General features: G+C 38.2%; 1 protein-coding gene across 1 annotated transcript in view; it reads right to left on the bottom strand.

Annotated features, from left to right (window-relative positions):
• Nucleotides 1-21954, bottom strand: part of ARL8B (ARF like GTPase 8B) — a 50771-nt gene that overhangs the window by 6394 nt on the left and 22423 nt on the right. Inside the window, exons 2-6 of the mRNA XM_006143048.2 lie at nucleotides 7839-7919; nucleotides 6488-6561; nucleotides 4878-4971; nucleotides 1309-1376; nucleotides 975-1045 (exon numbers count right to left, since the gene is read on the bottom strand). Coding sequence (XP_006143110.2) covers nucleotides 975-1045; nucleotides 1309-1376; nucleotides 4878-4971; nucleotides 6488-6561; nucleotides 7839-7919 — 388 coding nt within the window. The remainder of the gene's footprint in view (nucleotides 1-974; nucleotides 1046-1308; nucleotides 1377-4877; nucleotides 4972-6487; nucleotides 6562-7838; nucleotides 7920-21954) is intronic.

Genomic DNA, 21954 nt, shown 5'->3' with positions numbered 1-21954 from the left:
TTTTTCTTACTCTTTTTTTCCATGAAGAGAGACAGAGAGAAAGAGAGAGACAAGCATCCTCACAGGGTCTTCACATCATGACTCATCCATCCCCAGCCTCGGCAAGCCAAGATCACAAGCACATGCACACATGCCCAGCATGTTGTACAGAGAGACCTCGGGGTGTGAACTGAGGAACTTCTCATGTCGTTTCAGCACTGTGGAGTACTGCATTGCCACTGTGCTGCTGTGGCTGGCCCCACGATTTGTGTCCTCTTAAGAAGATTATACACTTACCCAGAGACACACACAGGGAGAAAGTCATGTGAAACATGGCTACACGGCAGAGATTGGCATGGAACGCCCAAATGCTAAGGAGCACCAAGGACTTCTGGCACAAGCTAGAAAGAGGTAAGGAAGGACCTTCCCTGAGAGCCTTGGTTCTGAGCTTCTAGCCTGCTGTACTTGAGACAGTAAGTTTCTGCTGCTTTAAGCTATCTAGTTTGTGCTACTTTGTTGCGGCAATTCGACAAAATTAATACAGACATTAAGTAGATAAAGAGTATTTTTGGCTTACACTTCCAACAGAGCACTAACATATTATAGTAATACACTTTATAGTGTATTAATGAACACTTGTTATAGTGCCTGGAGAACAATTTTTATAAAGTCTTACTTCAAAAATAATTTTAATTTTGCTTTCATAAAGCACAGCCAGATACTAGCTCTGCAAAAATTAATACAATAAATTGACATCACGTAACGTTTAATCTCATTCCTTTACTGCATTTATTTCTTTAAACTGCAGAGAGATGATTTGGGGTGGTATACGTGTTGTCAAAGGTATAATGTCTACTCTCTCTTTTTTTTTTTTTGGCAAAAGCAATCGTACTCTACAAAGGAAGTCACTTGAACAGAAACGGGGATAAGTTAGAAGCATTAGATCTTCCTTCCAATGATACCCATTTCTTCCCAAAATACCACTCATTTCTTACCTATATTATCCTTTTCTTTGCAAGAAATTGAATAGCAGCAAATTTCTCTATCCTGAATAGCAGACAGATTCCTAAAAGAAGCAGAATTAAGAGAATTAAGTCTGTGCTTAGAACAGCTGCCATGATGTTTATCAATCTTTGCTCAATGTTATTTATTTTTATTTCTCTTCTGAAGAAATTACTTTACCACTACCAAAATTTCAGGTATTCACTTCTCTGGTAATTCAGGTAAAAACTCTGTTATGATCATTACTGAGTAATGAAATGATGCTAGTGGGAAAAAAATGGAATTGAGAACCAAGTCTGAAACACATCATTCACTTTTAAGACGTACATTTTTTCGATTAGCTGTTTCTCATCCAAGGCATTGGGAAGATCTCTCTTGTTTCCAAGTACTAGGACCTTTAAAAAGAAATTAAGAGTAAACTTTTGTGTAGAAAAGAGTCACATAAGCTTATCATCTCAATATCTGAAGACATTAAAGTTAGAATATTAACACATGCCACAACATTAAAACACAAAGTGTGACTCGTAGCCTATCTTATCAATTTAATGAGCCATACTGACACGCAATTAACTCCCACCACATAGATGACCTTGATTCAGTATGTGGCTGCCAACTTCTACCAAAAATATTCTAAGTCTACATTATGCATTCTGCTGTTTCTTAATGAATCATCGCTAAAATGTGAATATGATCACAACAACCAAAGGTGAAGAAACCTTTTGTTTTCTGGTGAGTGTGTGATATTGCAAGACAGAGATAAGGGGGCAACTTCAAGAGGAGTCTTGGCTCCTGATCCTCAGCTCTCCAGCTCCTCAGGATCCCAAGTGCCCATATGCACATCCACCATGTTTTAAGAAAACCTAGGTGGTCCAAACCCATAGTCAGTAAGTGGCTTCCAACCTTGTAGGGCACTCGTGTCACAACTGCTGAGCCAGCGACCATTTTTTAACCAGTTTTTATGTTACAGTCATTAATCATGTAAACATACAAGTAAGTTTTTTAAAATTCAGAATCTAACAGGGAGAAATATTCTATGACAATGGGTAAGTGTAGGTAGCTGGATAAACCTAACTGCCATAAACTCTGAGAATACATGTTATCACCTGCTTATCAGATGTAGTTAAAAAAGCAAGCGAAACAAAACAGCCTTCTCAATTACACTTTATTTTTCTCAGATACAATATCATTTCTGAACTATGGAAATCAAGGACTATGAAGATATACATACACACACACACACACACACACACATATATATATCTTAATCTATGGCATCCATACTCTAAATCAGAATTTATATCTTTGATCCATCCTACACAGTACACACGATATCCCTGTCATACCTGTTTCTTTACTTAATACCCATCCACTAGCTCCCTGGCCTCATATATATATGTATGTGTATACACACACACACACACACACACACACACACATATATTTTTTGAGAGGTTTTTGCTATAGGGCACGTACACTCGCCAGACAGAGACAGACGTAGAGACAGAAAGCGAGAAATCACCCCCTGGGGGGATGGCCACGCCACAATCCCTTCTCCTCTGTTCTCCTCTTGGAATCTTGGGCACGCATGCACACGCGCCCGGCCTAAGTTTTAAGCCACTGGGTCCAGGACACGAACCGTGGTCGACTACATGGGAGTCCAATGACATAGCCATTACACTAACTGCTGGTCCCCTCCCTGGCCCTATTTTGAGCAATAGACTAATAGGCATATATTCTTCTTCCTTTTTTTTTAAAGATTTTTGCCACAGGGCACATGCACTCTGGGGGTGTGATAAACCAACCCCCAGGGAGACTGCCACAAGAACTGGGGGTGTGATAAACCAACCCCCAGGGAGATAGCCACAAGAAAATCCTTTCTCCTCTCTGGATTTTGGGCATGCATACACACGCATCCAGTGTGATTTTCAAGCCACTGGGTCCAGGACTCCAACTGTGATCAGCCATGTGGGAGTCCAGCACCTTTACCACACCATCTGCTGGCCTACATAGGTATAGACTCTTATTTCCATTTTGCACAAAAGGCAAAGAAGCAAGGTCAGAGGCACAGACCAGTAAGTCTGTGGGAGCTCCCTGGAGAAAGTTAAGTAAGACGTACATGCAGTCAAGGAGCCAATAGCCAAATCTCAGTACTTTTGGTTGGTATGTCTTTTTTCCAACTCTTAACCCTCTCTACACTGCTAGTTAAGTCACTCAGGTTCTCACGCTGTATCTGGCTGAACTATCACACACCAGGGTCATCTGTGACCAGCTCTTAGTCTTAAGGTTGCCTAGCACCTTTCTCCCATCTAATGCACATTCCTCTCAGTATGCTTCTACAGGTAATTTATTTCTCAGTTTTCCTTCTGGCTAGAGCATACATGCATAATCTAGGACCTACCGGCAACTCTGGATGCAGAACCAAGAACCTGGATGAGAAAGCAAGGACAGAGAACCTATTCTGATAGTGGAGGAGCATCAGCAAGAACACCCCCAATCAGAAACCGCATGTGGTCACCAGACTTACTTCATGGTATGAGTTTGGATGTGACCGCGGCAGCTGCTAAGCTTCCCTCATTTCAGTCTATTTTTTGAGCCTGATTATATGCAGCCTTCTAAAAAACTCTGTGAGCAACACAACATCCTTTTGATGAATTCCTTTCAACTTGAATCAGCTTTCTTTTGCATGCCACTAATAATCCTTATGGCAACTGAGATAAAAGTGATTTTTATTTGTAATGTATATAAAACTAGTTTTTAATATAGAACAGAAAGAGTAAGCTTTCAAGTCAGATAAACATGGATTCAAAACCTGGCTGTGTGACTTACTAAAAGACGATGTGATCCTGAATGCATGGGGAACTCATAGTCTGAGAACTGCTATGTAGGAAGGCTAATATTACCAACCTCGACATGTTGTCAGGAATAACTGAGATAATACGTTTCAGGTACTTCACATCCATGGGCCTCTAATGAGGCAAAAGCCTCTTCTCCCAGCATTCCTCAGCTCAATGAATGGCACCGCCATCCACCTAACTGCAAGAGCTGGGAACCAGGAATTAGTCTTTACATGTCTGCTTCTAATCCATTACCAAGGAAGGTGGACTATGTTCCCACATACCTCTAAAATCCATCTCATTTTGCCTACTATACTACCCTAATCCAAAGTACCATAATTTGCCAGACCTTTGAAAACGACTTCCTAAAACCATATTCCTCATTGTCCCTCCGCTTGACCACTTCAATCTCTTCTTCCACTGTAATCAGAGTGATCTATCCAAACATAAATGTGATTATTTAAAACAATGCAGTGGCTTCCCACACTATACCCTAGCTGCCACACAGGACTTCTTTACCCCACTCTGCTTTCTGCTCTAGAAACTGGCCTCCTCTCAGAGCCCTGCTCCCCCCACCAAAAGCTTTTTGCCTAAAAACTTTCTTCCCACAACCATCACATCCCTAACTTTTCTACACATCCCTCAGATCTCAGCTCAAGCATCACTTCCTCAAAGAATCCTCTCTTTTTACCCCAAACTGGATAAAATCTCCCCTACAACTTACAAGTCACATAGCCCCTTGCACTTTCCCTGACAGCATTTATCAGAGCTGAATTATTCAAATGTTTTCGGATGCATGAGGGCAAGAAGGGTGCTGCTGCTGATTCTGGTCAGTACTATGTCCCAGGGACTGAGCACTGTGCTCCTGCTGCACAGTTCAGCAGACACGTGGTTAAGCTGCTCATGAACAGCACAACACCCAGTATATGGCAAAAACTCGGTAAATAGAAACCCTTCAGACTTTTTGCCCGCATTACTGATTTCAAACATAATTAACATTTTACATATTTCAAACATAATTAATACAATCATATTTACAAATATAAAATAACAAGTACTTACTGGAATTCCTTGTAACTGTGGCTTATCTAGAAGATTATGTAATTCATTTCGAGAGGCTTCTATCTTTTCACGATCTGCGGCATCTATCATGTAACTTTAAAGAAAAGGCAAAGTGATCTCAATGTGTATTCTCCATATGCCTTGATAACAACTGAAATGATAGATTTTTTTTTATCTTTCTTAAGATTTACATTATTCAGGACCAGCAGTTGGCATAATGGCTATGTCGCTGGATTCCCATGTAGTCGACAATGGTTCAAGTCCTGGACCTGGTGGCTTAAACTCATGCCAAGCGCATGTGCATGTGTGCCCAAGATCCCAAGAAGAGAAAGGAGGAGAAGGGATTGTGGCATGGCCATCCCCCCTAGGGGTGATTTCTTGCTTTCTGTCTCTCTGACTCCGTCTTTCTGGTGAGCGTGCACGCCCTAAAGCACAAACTTCCCCCCCCCCAAAAAAAAAGAAAATTATATTATTCAAGTTGTTAATCAATATTTGGACTAGCCAGTGGCATGGTAGTTAAATATGGTCAACTATGCAGTTCCAACCCCAGACCTGGTGACTTGGAAAGGACACCGGGCACATGTGCATGCAGGCCAAAATCCCAAAAAGGAGAAATGGATAAGAGATAACCCTGATCATTCCCCATGGGAGGTACTGCCTCACTTTCCCTCTTTCTCTGTCTCTCTACAGTGACTGCACATGCCCTCTGGCAAAAATTTAAAAAGGGGAAAAAAGCTTGGCAACCATACTTTCATACTTACTAGAGGTAATAAATGATAGCAAAACATTTACATCCCTTACTCCTCGACTGTATAAACAAAACATGAATAGAACTCTCTATTTTTTTTTAAATCCCAAGTTATTGGAATTATACTAAGAAATTAGCTAAGGGCCTAGCCACATGGAAGTCCAATTTCAATTCTTGTCTGCTCTGAAAAGCTGGGTGCACTGGAACACATCTGTGGTCCCAGCTACTCAGGAGGGTGATGCAGGAGGACCACGATACAGTGAGACCTTGTCTAAAATACCAGACACACCACCATCCAAAAAAAGGGAAGGAAGGAAGGAAGGAAGGGAAGGAAGGAAGAAGAGGAAAAAGGAGTAAGAAGAAGAAAGAAGAGAAGAATGAGAAGAGAAATTAGCTCAGAAATAGAAGAGGAAAAAGGAGTAAGAAGAAGAAAGAGAAGAATGAGAAGAGAAATTAGCTCAAAAATATTCTTTTTTTTTTTTTCCTGGAGAGGTTTTTGCTATAGGGCACCTGTGTTCACCAGGAAGACAGAGAGAAACAAAGAGACAGAAAATGAGAAGTCACCCCCCAGGGGGATGACCACGTTACAATCCCTTCTCCTCCATTCTCCTCTCGGGATCTTGGATCTTGGGCACACATGCAAGCAAGCAGGCTCGGTATGAATTTAAGCCACCAGGTCCGGGACTCAAACTGCGGTTGACTACATGGGAGTCCAGCTACACAGCCATTACGCCAACTGCTGGTCCCACAGAAAGATTTTTATTTACTGAGGTAAAAACTGGGCCTTTGAAGTATTAAAAACAACTTTCTTCTTTGAAACTTAAATTAACTTTAAAAAAAAAAAAGAAAAGAAAAAGCTTACACAATAGCATTGACTCCTCTGCAATACCGTTCCCACATGCTCCGGAATCGGGGTTGACCTCCTATGTCCCAAATCTTCAAGTTAAGAAAAGACAATTATTAATAAAAATACTTCAAATAATTCATCAAAGAAAAACATAGCACAAGAGCAGAGAAAAGTCAGGACGATATAGTAATTTCTACAATCTTAGAGCCAAAGTGTTCCTAAAAAAACTAAGCTCAAACAAGCTTTTGGTCTGGGGATTCTTATGACCACTTTCAAACTTGAAGGCTACATTTGATAAGCTGACATTGAGGACTAAAATTCTGTTTAAGCAAAGATCTGGTTTTATGCTATACTTTGTCTGTTAACCAATACAGTTCTAATATAAAAATATATTTCTTTAAGATAATATTTAAAATCTATGGAACCATGAATCATCCAGATTTGAGTATCAAGACAGAAAGAGTAACAGCTCAGGAACTACTGAAGTTTAGTTGTCTGGTTCAGTAAACATTAATGCGCAATCTTTTAAAATTATCCTAGAAATAGCATTGCCAACAAACCTACCTAGATTATTTTCTTGTATTATTATTATTATTATTTTATCCATATGAAAGTCACTGTCCATAATAATTTCATTACTATGCCTATTCTATAGAGCATCAGGCTGAACACTGGGCTACTTAAAGTCTTAAGTCATGGTATTTCTTATCAAGAGTTTAGCGAACAGCTTCTGTGATCTCAAGAATTGGGCCAAATGGTCAGGTCCCAGGTTGTAAAAGTACATTCCCATGAATCACTGAACTAAAAAAACGAAAAAACCACAATGATAAAAACAATGCCTCTAAAAACACTCCAGCAGTCCATTACCCTATAAAGCTCATTCTACAAAGACAATGATGTTAAACAACTAGTTAACTTTTTCCTGTGCTATGGTTTCAATTAAAGGGCTTAATAGTAGAGAAAGGATAAAATACGTTACAGTATTTGCTATCACAAATACTAAACTATCAATAGTATAATAAATTATTTTACCTTTTAATGTATCATTCATTAAATCATGCAATACCACATTACAAATACTCTAAAGATGGAATCTATATTTCCTAGGAACAACTAAATCCCAAATAGTATTTCTGTCTACTCATAAGCCAAGTTTTTTTTTTTTATGGGTACTTAATAACATTTCAAGTTTTATGAATTTAAACTATTACAGAAACAAAAATCAATGAATGTATTCTCTAAGAGAATTATGCCCATTCATTACTTACGAACAGCAAATACTGAAGAAAAAGCAAAGAAGCAAACAGAAAAATACCTAATTGTATATAATAACAATTTAGATCAGTACAGCAAGAAACTGACATACCTTTATTGTGACGTTACCTTTAGTTACTTTCCTCATGTTGAAGCCCACTGTAGGTATCATGTCTTCACTGAATTGACCTGACTGAACACAATAAAGTTAGACTAATCAGTATTTATAAAGCGAGATAATGGTGTATAACCTTCTAGCATCACCATTGCATTTGCACCCATTTTAGTAAATAATTTAGACTTTTTAGTGGTGGGAACAATTTTAAGAAAAAACTTTCCTTATAGCTACAATTTTCTAAGAAAAACAGTATTTTGTTAATACAAAGTCTCCCATTCAAAACAAGAAAGATGTTTTTAAAACAAAGGTAATTTTTTTTACAAATTTCCTTAAGTTTAAAACAAAAACCTCATATTACATATACATATAAAAATTACAAAAATCTCCCACCTACACATAATCATTTCATGCATAAACTATAAAAAAACTTAAGTAAAATTTCAGTTTCCTGCTTTTAGCATTTAAATTATTTTGACGATAACTTAAAATACACTGCTGAATAGCTTTTCTGAGTCTGTCTTTTAACAAGGTTTATAAGATATTTTGTCATGTTGAAAGAAGTTTATCATTTTACATAATCAACGTTACCTTTCTGGCTTATAAGAATGTCATAAGACTAAAATTAGGTCTTTTAAATAAAATTTGTATAACTTTTTCAAGTTTAAAATGTTCATCCATCCAGAATTTAATTTGATACAAGAAGATCTCTTTTTTCAAATGGATAACCAATAATTAACTCATACTTTCCCAACTTCTTAGGAATGATAAGTCAAATACCAAATACAGATATCTGTCTACCTGGGGCCTGAATTCTTTTCCATTAGTCTGTTTATTTCTAGGTAAACATTTCACTTATTTTTATAGGTTACAGCATGTATTATTCTTCGTAGCAGAGCTACAGTCTGCAATGTTTTTGAATTATCTCAATTCTTCTCCCACACTTCAGTAACTCCAGAAATTAATTATTGTAGGTTAAAATATTAACTGGATTACACTAAATGTATTAATTTGAGAACTGCCCTTTTTCAACACTTAACCACTATCATGTCTCTCCATCCAAGCACATAGTTTTGTCCACTCAATCATTCCTACCTTTTTTATCCTTAAGTGAAGTATCACAATTCTCATTATAAGTCTTATGTTTCTTGCCATCTTTTATTTCGACTGCTACTATGAAACATCTTAATGTGTGATGGGTAGGTAATACTGAGTTTATCCATTTATATCAGAGCCACCTTATGAAAAATTAATTTTTTGTTGTTCTGAATCTTATTGTTTTTTAGGTAAAGAGCCAGAATCAGCAAGTATCTCAAAACAAGGATAAACAAATGAGACTATTTTCAAGGTCCTAACACTGGCCAATTGTTTGGGGTGACCTTATGCTAGCCACATATGCATTACACAATTGTCGACATGCCCTAAGCACACTGAATGTTGATTTTACAAATTAATTTCTGCTGGGGTTTTTTTCCTCCCTGTTCAATGGAGTTTTGGTTGATTTCAGGGGGAAAGAAGGCAAATACAACCATAATCACTAATTTCACTTATACCAGAGATTACAACTTTTGAAACTTTCACATGATTTGTATGAGCAAACACATAAAATAAAATATGTAAGTCAAAACTAGTAATGATAAAAGACATATAAATGGCCGATAAGTATATGTTTAACAGCATTAATCATTAGGAAAATGCAAATAAAAACCACAAAAAGGTACCACTTCATACCTATCAGTATGGTTACTCTTAAAAAATAGTGTCAGCAAGGATGTAGAAAAATTGAAACTGTTGATGGGAATGTAAAACAGTAAAGCTGCTGCTAAAAACAGTTTCTTAATAATTTAAAACAGTGTTATCACAAATAGTGTTATCTAGCAATTCAACCTCTGAGTATGTACCAAAAATAATTAAAAGCAAATTCAGGGCCAGCTGGTGGTATAATGGTTAAGGCAACTGGAACCCACATGGCCAACCGCAGGGTACAAGTCCCACACCCAATGGCTTGAAAAGCACACCAGGCAAGTCTATGTGCATCCCCAAAATCTTGAGAGAAGAATGGAGGTGAAAGGACTGTGGTGTGACCATTCTCCCTGGAGGTGCTTTCTCACAGTGCACCCCCCACAAGCCCTCTGGGGAGTGTACATGCCCTCTGAAAAATTAAACAAGGAAAAAAAGGGCAGGTGTTAAAAGAGAATTTGCACACCCATGTTATGGTCACATTAGTCACAAGAGTCAAAGGTAGAAGCAACAAATGTCCGTCTATAAGCAGAAGAACGGATATCAACACGGGACAGACATACAATGGAGTATTAATCTTTAAAAAGGAAATTCTGACACCTGTTATAACATGAATCAACTATGAAGACATAAGACTAAGTTGCAATGCCAGTCACAAAGACAAATACTACTTATTTCACATGTGTGAGCTATCTTATTAAATTATTATTTATTTATTTAATTTCATTTGTTATTATCATTATTATTTTTTTAATTTGACCAGACAGAGACAGAGAGAAAGAGAAATGGAAAGTGAGAGAGCAAACCACCAAGTTTGGAACTCAGACCATGGTTGGCCATGTGGAAATCCAGCACCTTTAACCACCAAGCCACCTGCCAGCCCCATCACCTGTATGATGCATCTAAAGTAGTCAAATTCAGACAGAAAGTAGAAAGCTACCAGAGAGTAGAGCCAGCAGGTGGCATGCTGGTTGAGGTATTGGACTCCCACATGGCTGCCTGTGGTTTGAGTCCTGGACCTGGCAGCTTACTTTCTCACTTTCCCTCTCTCTCTCTCTGGTGAATGCACGTGCCCTGTAGCAAATATATAAAAAAATAATAAAATTAGGGGAACCAGCAGGTGCTGTAGTGGTTAAGGCTCTGGACACTCCCACATGGCTAACCGCGGTTCAAGTCCTGGACCTGGTGACTTGCTTTCTGTGTGTGTGTGGTCAAATTAAAATAAACTAACAAATAAATAAAATTAAGTAAATAATTTTTAAAAAAATAATTTAAAAAATTAAATAAATCTTTAAAAAATAAAGTAAAGGAAAGAAAGCAAACTACCAGAGGCTAGGAAAGGGGTGGGGGAAGCAAAAATTCTCTTGTTTAATGAGTATGAAACTTCAGTTCGAGAAGATAAGTAAGTTCTAGATAGGGTTAATGGTGATGGTTATGCAACAATGCGAACATACTTAGCTACCAAATCATATACTTAGAAATTGCACAAATGGTCAATTTTGTTTTATGCCCTTTGCCAGAAATTTTTAAAAATTAGTCATGATCTAAGGAGAGTGAATAACCACTATCATTTGAACAGGAAATGGATTCCCAAGGTCACATGGCTCAATGCCAATTGATTATTATTTTCCTTAAAGTGTTTGTTGTAATTTTATTTATTGTGATAAGCATTAACTAATCTCTTAGGAAAATTCTATATGAGATAATTCTTTGTACACTCCATAACAGATATTTTATATAATATAACAGCTAGAAATGGTAACTAAACATTTTAGGTACCAGACTTTACAATGAGCTTGCACATATAGCTTTCTAAAATACCATATATGCTTAGCTGACTTCTTGCATACAATCTATGCAATATAATTTAATATGTTCTCAGAGTTCCAGAGTCACATTATCAATTGTAAAATAAGAAAATTAAATGAGATAACCCTTAAGAGTCCTTATGGCGGCAAAATCTTAAGATTATGAAGACCAATTATAGCACCACACCAAGATAAAATGACATTTGGGGCTGCAGTATACCAGGCTGCCCTGAACTTTCTCAGTGATCCTATTGTCTCTTTCCTCACCATTTACTTTTCCTTGTTAGCAGAAGCTAACAATAACTCCCGTAACACAGCTTCTAATCTACAACAACAGAAAACTAGGTGAGCAAATCCTTGAGTCTTAATTCCAAAGTATCTTGAGTACAGCAAGATGTTCAATAAGTATTTGTTGAACAAAGTAAAAATTATTAAGCTACAAAGGAGAAAACTGGTGGAGCTCTTCAATCAATAAAGTGCTCAACTGCAATGCATGGGCTTTGTAGGATAATTATTTTATGGAACTGAAAGCATTTTCTACTTCTTTCTTAGTGTTGAATCTTAATCATCCCTTTCAAAGCTTGTGTTAAACAACTCAGTTGGCAGTTGTACTCTAAATAGCTGAGAATTTATTTCTATGCTGTCAGCAAGTTGTTTAACTGAGACTAGCTGCTTGAGAAATAGATGTTTAGAAAATACTACTTAATTTTAATCATTTTATCTATTTTAACAAATCAACCAAACACACATAATATAAGCTCCACTCCAAGTGTCTACTTAATATATATTAATCAGTATTAATTTATTTAATTATTCTAACAGCCCTATGAAACTAATGACACTAATCTCATTTTTCAAGTAAGAAAGCCAAGGCAAAACAGGTAAAGTCACTTGCCCAAGTAACATCACCCTTAAGATCCCTTTAAGTGCCAGAACACTAACTTGGGGGAAATGACACAGATAAAAATATGCTTTCATGGCTGTGTCCTTAAATAACACATGAAACATAAACTGCCCTTCAGTTTCTAACACAGTCATGACTGTACACAGCACTCACAATTTTGTGACAGTGGACGGAGCTGTACTTACCAAGGCATACTCTATAAAGTCAAAATTACAAGGTGGTATCCCTAGTTTTGGGTTAGGTATAATAAACCCGAAGAAAAATAAGATAGTGAGAAGACTACTATTTCCACAGGCAGAGAATCATCTTACCAGTTATAAAACTTACTAAACACCTGCAAGTACCTCTTTGGAATTCAACTTCCTTATCTAGAAGAAGGACCTGAAAGAGTTCTTCCAAAGTCACTTCAAGCTCTAACATTTATTCTTTTTTGTTTTTTAAAGGTCTTTGTGATAGGGCGCATCCACTCTCCAGAGAAAGACCGAGACAGAAAGAGGGAAAGTGAGAAATCACCCTCCAGCTGGGATGGCCATGGGGGTGGTCACACCACAATCCCTTCTCATTTTTCTCCTGGGATTTTGGACAAACTCACACACACCCAGCAGGATTTTCAAGCTGCCAGGTCTGTTAACTCAAACGAGGGAGAAAGCTACGTGAGATCCAGTACTTTAACCACACCCCCACCTACTGGTACCATACTTCTATTTTTTTATTCATCACCTTTTCATTTAAAATATAGTTGAGCAAGCATCTGAATGCCTACACCAGGAGAAATATGCAAGCTTTTCCCAATTTCACCAGTCCACTGAAGACTGAAGCATACTTTTTCCCAAAAAGTTCAATTACTGTGAACTCCATCATGCAGAGCTAACCTAAATTTACTACTATAGTTCTCAAAAATAAAGTAAATAAAAAAGCATCAAGAATTTAAAGGAAAGAGAAGAACTAAGATAAAATTACCACCAGGAAGGCAGAAGACTAGAGGCTGTGGACCAGAATCAGAGTACGCACATTTTACTGACACTATCCTAAGATAACAGAAACAGGAAAGCATCTATTCTGTAATCAGGCTAGTATACCAGAGATGTACCTTGCACTGGCTGCTGGTAAACTGTGATATCTGACACTGGGGAGGACACAGTGAAATCCACATACATTTCAGTGCTTTTAATGTAGTGGAAATTAGATTAGATTTTACAACTGCTTTCAAGTGAATAAAGAAAGTATGCTGTTAACAACATGGGAAAAGAAGTTTCTCTTTGCTTGACTATTCTATCTATAGTAGCAGTTCAATGTAATATAAAAAAAATTGCAAAAAATAGGGGAAAAATACTGACTTGGGCAAAATGTTTCAGTTTTCCTCTAAGAATCTTTTTTCTAAGGCTTTGGTTATCAAGCCACTTTTTTAAAAGGAATATGACAAACGTCTTATACCAAATTACTCTTGGCAAGAAAAAAAAACTGCTTTTCAAATGCTAAACACACTATGTCTCAAATATCTAATTACCAAAATTCACATACTTGACAAGTGAGAAGATACAGCCAATAAATAAACAAATTAGTTATTTTTTAAAGAAATTTGAATTCAAACATGAAATCAATATAATTACCAATACTCATTATTTATCATTGACTGTATTACTATGTATTTTATATTCCTCTAGCAAGTGGAATTACTGGTAATATTACTCATATTTCAACTTGTACTAGTAAGAAAAAGCATAACAAGTAATTTTTTGCTAGTGAAGTAATTAAACTGAAAGGCAATCCAATATTCAAGCGAAAATTATGATGAGGAGTAGGGTATATCCCCATAAACCACTTACTAATTACAAGGAGAGAAAAATTAGTAATTGTACAATGACTGAGTAATCAAAATTAGTATCACAGTGAGGTTCAGATGGACACCACGTGCCTAGAGAAGTGATTCCACGAGGACACGAGATGTAGCATTCCAGCTGAGAACATGCAAACAGTATCTAATCATAAGGAAAACAGCAGACAACCCCAAAAGAAGGACTTCCTATTAAACAGAGAAAGGCATGTTTTCAAAACTTTCAAAGTCATAGAAGACCAAAAAAGGCTGTAGAAATGATTCACACTAAAGGAGACTAAAGAGACAAGTAAGCAGACTGAATCCTCTACTGGATGGCAAAAATGCTATGAACTGTATTTACTGGGTCAAATTTTTAAAAATGGAATAAATAAAATCAGTGATGCATCATTTCTAAATGAACTGGATGAAGTTAGTACAGTAACGAACTGTAACTATCTGCTGTTCCCACAAGTACTCTTTTTAAGAAGCTAGAAAATATGTCCAGAATCACTCATTACAATGACATATCAAGGATCATTATAGCGTTCATTTTTACCCAGTTTCAGAATATCAACTGTTTGGGTCATCTTTTTTTAAATGATTTTTCCAAAGACAATAGTTCGCTCTCAGTTTTAAGTGCAAATCTGGATTTACTTCCAAATGTAGATATAATTCCTCCCACAGGACATTACTTAAAAAGCATAGGGCAGAAACCAGCAGATGGTGTAATGGTTACATCGCTGGACTCCCATGCAGTTGACCAAGGTTCAAGTCCCTAGACCAGGTGGCTTAAAACTCACACCAGGCACATATGCATGCATGCCTAAAATCCCCAGAACAGAAGAGAGAGGAAGGGACACTGGCATGGCCATCCCCCCGCCAGGGGGTGATTTCTAGCCTTTTGTCTCTACAATAAGGGCATGGGCCCTATAGCAAAAACCTCTCTAAAAACAACAACAAAAACAAAAAAGCACATGAAAGAAGAGTCACTGGGGCAACTTCTTAGTCCGTTTTTGCATGGCTAACAGAAATACCCTGGCACTGGGTGATTTATAAATAAAATAGAAGTTAATCCACCTAATTCATCAAGCTGGTGGCTGGAAAGTCTAAAAGGCACCATGAAATGGCAGAAGGAAGAATTTAACGCTCTTCATCTACTCGCACCTGAACTCAATTACAGACAGCACACCCTAACTACTTTGTCAGGCCAAAGGCCTTACCCTAGGATACCATGAGGAAATTTTTGCTTAATATTCTTACAAGATCAAGTCCCCACCCCTGAAATTTTAGGGAACATCCAAATTTAAAAACATGAAATTTCAGGGGACAAACCATTACCTAAAAAATAACAGGTAATTAAATTTTTTGTTACATTGTATTTATTTCTTCTATGAGAGAGAAACACAGATACAGAAGTGGGGCATACATGTCAACAGAGTCTTCACAGCCTCAGCCTGCCTGTATACATGTGTACACCTGTTATGCACAGGAGGCCCTGGGAAACAGCCTCAGAACACAAACCCAGGACTCTCCCCTGTTGAGTCCAGCACCACAGAGCTTTATGATACCACTGAGTCACCAGCCAGCCCTGGCCAGTTACATTTTATCATTAAAGAATATTCTTTTTTTGTTTAAGGAAGTATTTATTTAGTTTTATTTATTCATTCATTTATTTTTAATTTGACCAGAGAGAGACACACACAACACAGAGAGAGAAAGTGAGAAAGCAAGCCACCAGGTCCAGGATTCGAACCATGGTCAGCCATGTGGGAGTATCCAGTGTCTTAACCATCATGCCACCTGCTGGTCCCCCATCAAAGAATATTCTATCTCGAAATTCCAGTGTGTTTGTTTTGTCTGTTCATTTGTTTGGGAGGAGACTTTTCAAGACTTCTAATGAATTAAGCAGCACACACATTTTTAAACTGATACTCAGGATTCCTTTTCTCTGAGTGGCCCAAAATATTCACAAGGGCCATCATTCCAGATAAAACAAACTCCAAATTATTTCTCTGAAGCATATCAAATAAAGGTTTCTGCAAAGTCATAACGTTCCAAAATCACCCTTCAAAACTAGTATAACTGCAACAATATGGATTCAAAAAGTCTAACACTTCAAAAAACAAACACTCACAGAGAGATAAAGCCAACCTCAGATTTTTGCTACACATAGGTAGGTCCCTTGGGTAGACCATGGTCTGGATGCCAGTACGTTCCTCCTAGTCTGCCAATCCAAAGTGACCGGCAGCAGCTTCCACCTAGGCTCAGTAAGTGACGCATCCTTTCATCTGTGGTGCCTACACTGATGAAAAAGAAGTGGCTGCAGCTCTCATGTTAAGCATTTATGAACCCTAGTGTAGGTGTTCTAAGGTAGGCAGGCCAATAAAAAATACTGCTTCACACATGATCCAATGATCAGCAACCAATCCATACAGCTAGCTGCCTTTTGGGATGGCAGACACAGATAATGAACCTGCGCTGTACTGATTTATGAACCACCTGTCACTATTCATTCTTCCGTCTGTGGTATTACAAACCCATCAAAACCATTTTGGCATTCGCTTAGTCATTCACTGGGTTATTCAACATTGGAGAGAAGAAAATGAGGAGAAAGTAGGAAATAAACATAAAAACATTACACAGTAAATATGTGCTATGTAAAGCAGAGGGGGCAATAATACGAGATGACTTAGTGTCCAGGAGGGCCTCTGGAGTGACATCTAAGACCCCAAAGATAATTTAACATTTATATAGAATAGGACATCTTGCCTATTGTGCTCCTTGAAAATCGATCAGGAAATCTAAATTTCAGAACTAGCTATATGACTTCTGACTGTTTATATGCGTACAGTGAACTATAACAAACCAAACCCTCTCAGAATGCAGAGGTGCCTCTGGGTCCTCTCACAGCTACTTCTCCGAAGAGCCTTTATTAGCTCGTTTTCTTCCACCATCTCAAGTGTTTGCTGCTCCCTGACCTTTGCTTTTCTTCTTTCCTGAGTCTCAAAGGCCACCAGAGATAGGAATTTCTGCTCCCAAACAGCTGGCCTTTAATAAATAGAGCATTCTTTTCCAGACCCACTCAAACCCTTAAGATATAATGTTTAACTCAACGGCTGTACTGTTCCTTGCAAACCACTCAAGTATTCACTGCCTCTCTGCCGTCAGAGGAACTCTTGATATATTTCCGAGCTGAAGACCACTCCTGAAACTTAAGGGTCCAGGAAAGCAAATCTCCAAGTTCTAGTATTAATATTGTCTGGGGTCTCTCTTTTGTCCTTTTTGATGTTAACCTTATGATAATTTGACAAGTGACCAGTCTGCCTTGGAGGACAGGACCTAGACAGTTTATTTTTAAAGTATAAAACTATCAGGATTTATAACACCTCAAACGGCAGCAACATAGATTTTTAAATAATTCTTTTTAGATGCAAATATTAAAGCTTGTAAAAAAAATAATAATAATTATGTTTTCTCTTAGGCTATGAAAACCAAGTATATCTGATAAAAATTCTCTAGATAACAACTTTTTACACAGTATAAAGGTATAGAACTCTCCAGCTACTAATTAAATGCCAGATTGTCATTCTAATTCTAACTGATTTGAAACTACTAATTAATTCTAACTGCTTGCTAAAGCAAATGGAGCTTCTCTGCAGCAACCTCCTTCACAAAAACAACTCTTGAGGATTCAAATATTCTCCAAACCACAATTTCAATTAGAAGTCTGAATACTCTTTTATTTCTGCTAACCTCTATTCCTGAAGAATATTCATTTTAAAAGGTCTCTAATGACTATTGCCTATGTTCGCTCTACCTTTCATTAACAGCACTCTAATAATCGTTGTACTAAATCTATATACAAAAAAAAAGACAAAAAAAAAACCCGCTAAGGAAAAATTCAACTTCCTTACCTGTGAATTAATATGCTAGTGAGGTATTCCTAGTCAACCACCCAGCAACCAAATTCCCAGTACAGCATTTTCACTAAGATATGCAGAAACTCTGGTGAGGCAATAATAATATAAGATCCAAAAAGAAATGCCAATGCTCCAGAGATCTAGAAAATACAGTATTTGCTAATTTGTCAGTTCTCTAAAGTATCTGAATGTATTTCTCAGGAACATCAAGGATCCAACCATAATCTCTAATAAACATCTGCACCTTTATGTAAGATGACAATTCATATGTAGGTAGGCTGCAGCAGGTTCTAAAGTCGGAAGCATTGAGTGCGAGGGGAGTTAGCATAAAAGTCACATTGCACACACCCTAAGGCAAAAGCCTCTTAAAAAAAAAAGAAATGACAATGCTCGGGAGATCTAGAAAATACAGTATTTACTAGGTTGTCAGTTCAGTATCTGAATGTAAGATGACAATTCATATGTAGGTAGGCTGCAGCAGGTTCTAAAGTCGGAAGCATTGAGTGCGAGGGGAGTTAGCATAAAAGTCACATTGACACACCCTAAGGCAAAAGCCTCTTAAAAAAAAAAAGACACAATGACATAGGGGTAGTGATAGTCTCGTGGCTATAACTGGGACTCTAAAGACATCTATACATTAGGTTACAACTCTGACCTTACCACTTGCCTAGCTGTGTGTCTTTTCTGCATATTCCTTAACTGTGTAATGCCTCAACATTACAAATGGAAATGGAAATAACAATCTCCCTCATAAGGTTGTTTAAAAATTAAATGTAAATTTAGGACCAGCCAGTGGTGTGGTGTTTAAGGTGACTGGACTCCAAATGGTTGCGCAGTTCAAGCCATCAGAATTTTTTTAAAAAGCAAAATAAAACACCTAGAGCATTCTGAACAATGCCTGGTATCAGGAAAGCACTCACTGTTTGCCCCCATCATCACCACCCGGGGCTGAGATCCAGTGTTACTGTTCCTCCCACTGTAACCGAAGACCTTGGGCAGAACGCATTCGGCAGCAATCTGAGGACTGTAAAGTGGCAGCAGGCAGATCAGAGACGGAAGCTGGACCTAAGAGCACAATCAATCTGGCACCGACTCCCAGTTTTCTTTCTTTCTAAGCTCCCAATCTGGATTCAAAGGCAGCTCAACCACCAGAAATGTATACTAGCATGACAGAAAAGCTTCCAAAAGAAGTCTTCTTTCTGGTCTGAGGAAGTGTGCAAGGGTGGGAGAGAGGAAACATAAAGGACAGAGTAAGAGCAATTCCCTGTTTTTCCCCCTCTGCCACTGCCCCCAGACAAACCCTGCCTGGAAGCTGTGGCACATATGGCAGCCATAGGCAGGCCGGTACCTGGAGGAAAGGAAATCTTCAGTCAGAGAACTGTAGCCCAAAAAGTGCTTTTAAGATTCTTCCACCCAAGCTTCACCATAAAGATGTTTGTCCTTGCTCAACTTTAGAATTCATGTTGCTCTGATAAGGGACTATTATCAAACGAACCTTTTCTCTCCTAGTACTTCAAACTAAATCCTGTTCAGACATGTTGTAACTACTGGATTGTTGGAAAAGTCATGACGCATTTTTGCTAGACATCAATAACAAAAAGAGAACTGGAAAATTCACACAGTGAGGGAAATTAAACAACGTTTTAACCAGTGGAGCCAATAATTCACAAGGGAGATTAGAAAATGCTTAGAGACAAATATAAACAAAAGCATGATAGTATCACAGCATATGGGAAACAAGGAAAGCACTGCTAAGGTAAAAACTTAGAACGACATATCCTTACATTAAAAAACACACCAGGCACGTGTGCGTGCATGCTCAGTATTGCGACAGGATGGATAAATGGAGAAGGGATAGCATGACCACACGTAACTAGCGAATTTTCTCCCTCTTTCTCTGGCCAGTACCTGTCTATATGCTCTCTGGCAATTAAAAACAAAACAAAAATAGAGGCCAGATGACAACACAGCTGTAGTGCAACTGGACCCATATGAAAGGTCGCTAATTCACCTACTGAGGCCTCCCTCTGCACACCACGTGCATGTGCACACGTGTTCAAGTGTGTCCACTTTCTAGGCTAGCACAGGTAAGTGAGGATCCTGTTGGAGGTGCCTGTGTCTCTAGCTCTCTCCCTCTCTGCCACTGCCTCTGATGGAGGAAACAAATAACCTTAAAAAATATTTTAAGATTCTTCCACCCAAGCTTCACCATAAAGATGTTTGTCCTTGCTCAACTTTAGAATTCATGTTGCTCTGATAAGGGACTATTATCAAACGAACCTTTTCTCTCCTAGTACTTCAAACTAAATCCTGTTCAGACATGTTGTAACTACTGGATTGTTGGAAAAGTCATGACGCATTTTTGCTAGACATCAATAACAAAAAGAGAACTGGAAAATTCACACAGTGAGGGAAATTAAACAACGTTTTAACCAGTGGAGCCAATAATTCACAAGGGAGATTAGAAAATGCTTAGAGACAAATATAAACAAAAGCATGATAGTATCACAGCATATGGGAAACAAGGAAAGCACTGCTAAGGTAAAAACTTAGAACGACATATCCTTACATTAAAAAACACACCAGGCACGTGTGCGTGCATGCTCAGTATTGCGACAGGATGGATAAATGGAGAAGGGATAGCATGACCACACGTAACTAGCGAATTTTCTCCCTCTTTCTCTGGCCAGTACCTGTCTATATGCTCTCTGGCAATTAAAAACAAAACAAAAATAGAGGCCAGATGACAACACAGCTGTAGTGCAACTGGACCCATATGAAAGGTCGCTAATTCACCTACTGAGGCCTCCCTCTGCACACCACGTGCATGTGCACACGTGTTCAAGTGTGTCCACTTTCTAGGCTAGCACAGGTAAGTGAGGATCCTGTTGGAGGTGCCTGTGTCTCTAGCTCTCTCCCTCTCTGCCACTGCCTCTGATGGAGGAAACAAATAACCTTAAAAAATATTTACAACTTAAAGGACTACAAAAAAAAAAAAAACCTAGCTAAAGAAAGGAAATATTAAAGACTAGTGGATAAAAATAGAAAACAGAAAAACAGAGAAAATTTAAAAATCAAAAGTTGATTCTTAAAAATGTCAAAATGGGCAAACTCTTAACAAGACATACTGAGGAAAAAGACCGAAGACTCAAGTGACTAAAATCGGAAATGAAAGTGGAGATAGTACTATAGATTCGACAGAGATCAAAGCATCAGGTCTAGCCTCAGTGGCGCAAGAGGCGACATACTGAACCGCAGTGCTAGAAGCCACATGGCCGACTGTAGGTTCAGACCTCCAGGTGACCTAAAAACACACCAGTGCACACAAGCCCAAGGTCCTGACATGCTGAAGGCTAGAGGAAGGGGACTGCTGCACGATGAGACTCTGGGCAGGGTACCTCTCTGTGTTTCTCTCTCACATGTGCACGCATGCTCCCTCTCATGAATAAATTTTTTTAAAAAGGAGAAATAAAAATAATTAGGCGAGTATTAGGAATAACTGTACACCAACAAATCGGATAACCTAAACGAAATGGACAAATTCCTAGAAACTGAAAACTTAACCATAAATGGACCATGAAGAAACAGAAAATCTAAATAGATCTGTAACTAGTAGGGAGATTAAATCACAAATCAAAAATCTCCCAACAAAGAAAAATCCTGGACCTTACGAGATTCACTAGTGGGGACCAGCAGTTGGTGTAATGACTGTGTCACTGGACTCCCACGTAGTGGACTGTGGTTTGAGTCTTGGATCAAGTGGCTTAAACTCACGCCGGGCGCGTGTGTGTGCATGCCCAAGATCCCAAGAGGAGAATGGAAAAGGGACTGCGGCGTGGCCATCCCCTGGGGGTGATTTCTCACTTTCTGTCTTTCTCTGTCTTTCTGGCGAGCACACACGCACTATAGCAAAAACCTCTCAAAA

This window comes from Tupaia chinensis, unplaced genomic scaffold, assembly GCF_000334495.1.
Source record: "Tupaia chinensis unplaced genomic scaffold, TupChi_1.0 Scaffold000089_1, whole genome shotgun sequence".
NCBI lineage: Eukaryota > Metazoa > Chordata > Mammalia > Scandentia > Tupaiidae > Tupaia > Tupaia belangeri.
This window is presented reverse-complemented; position numbering and strand designations above follow the sequence as displayed.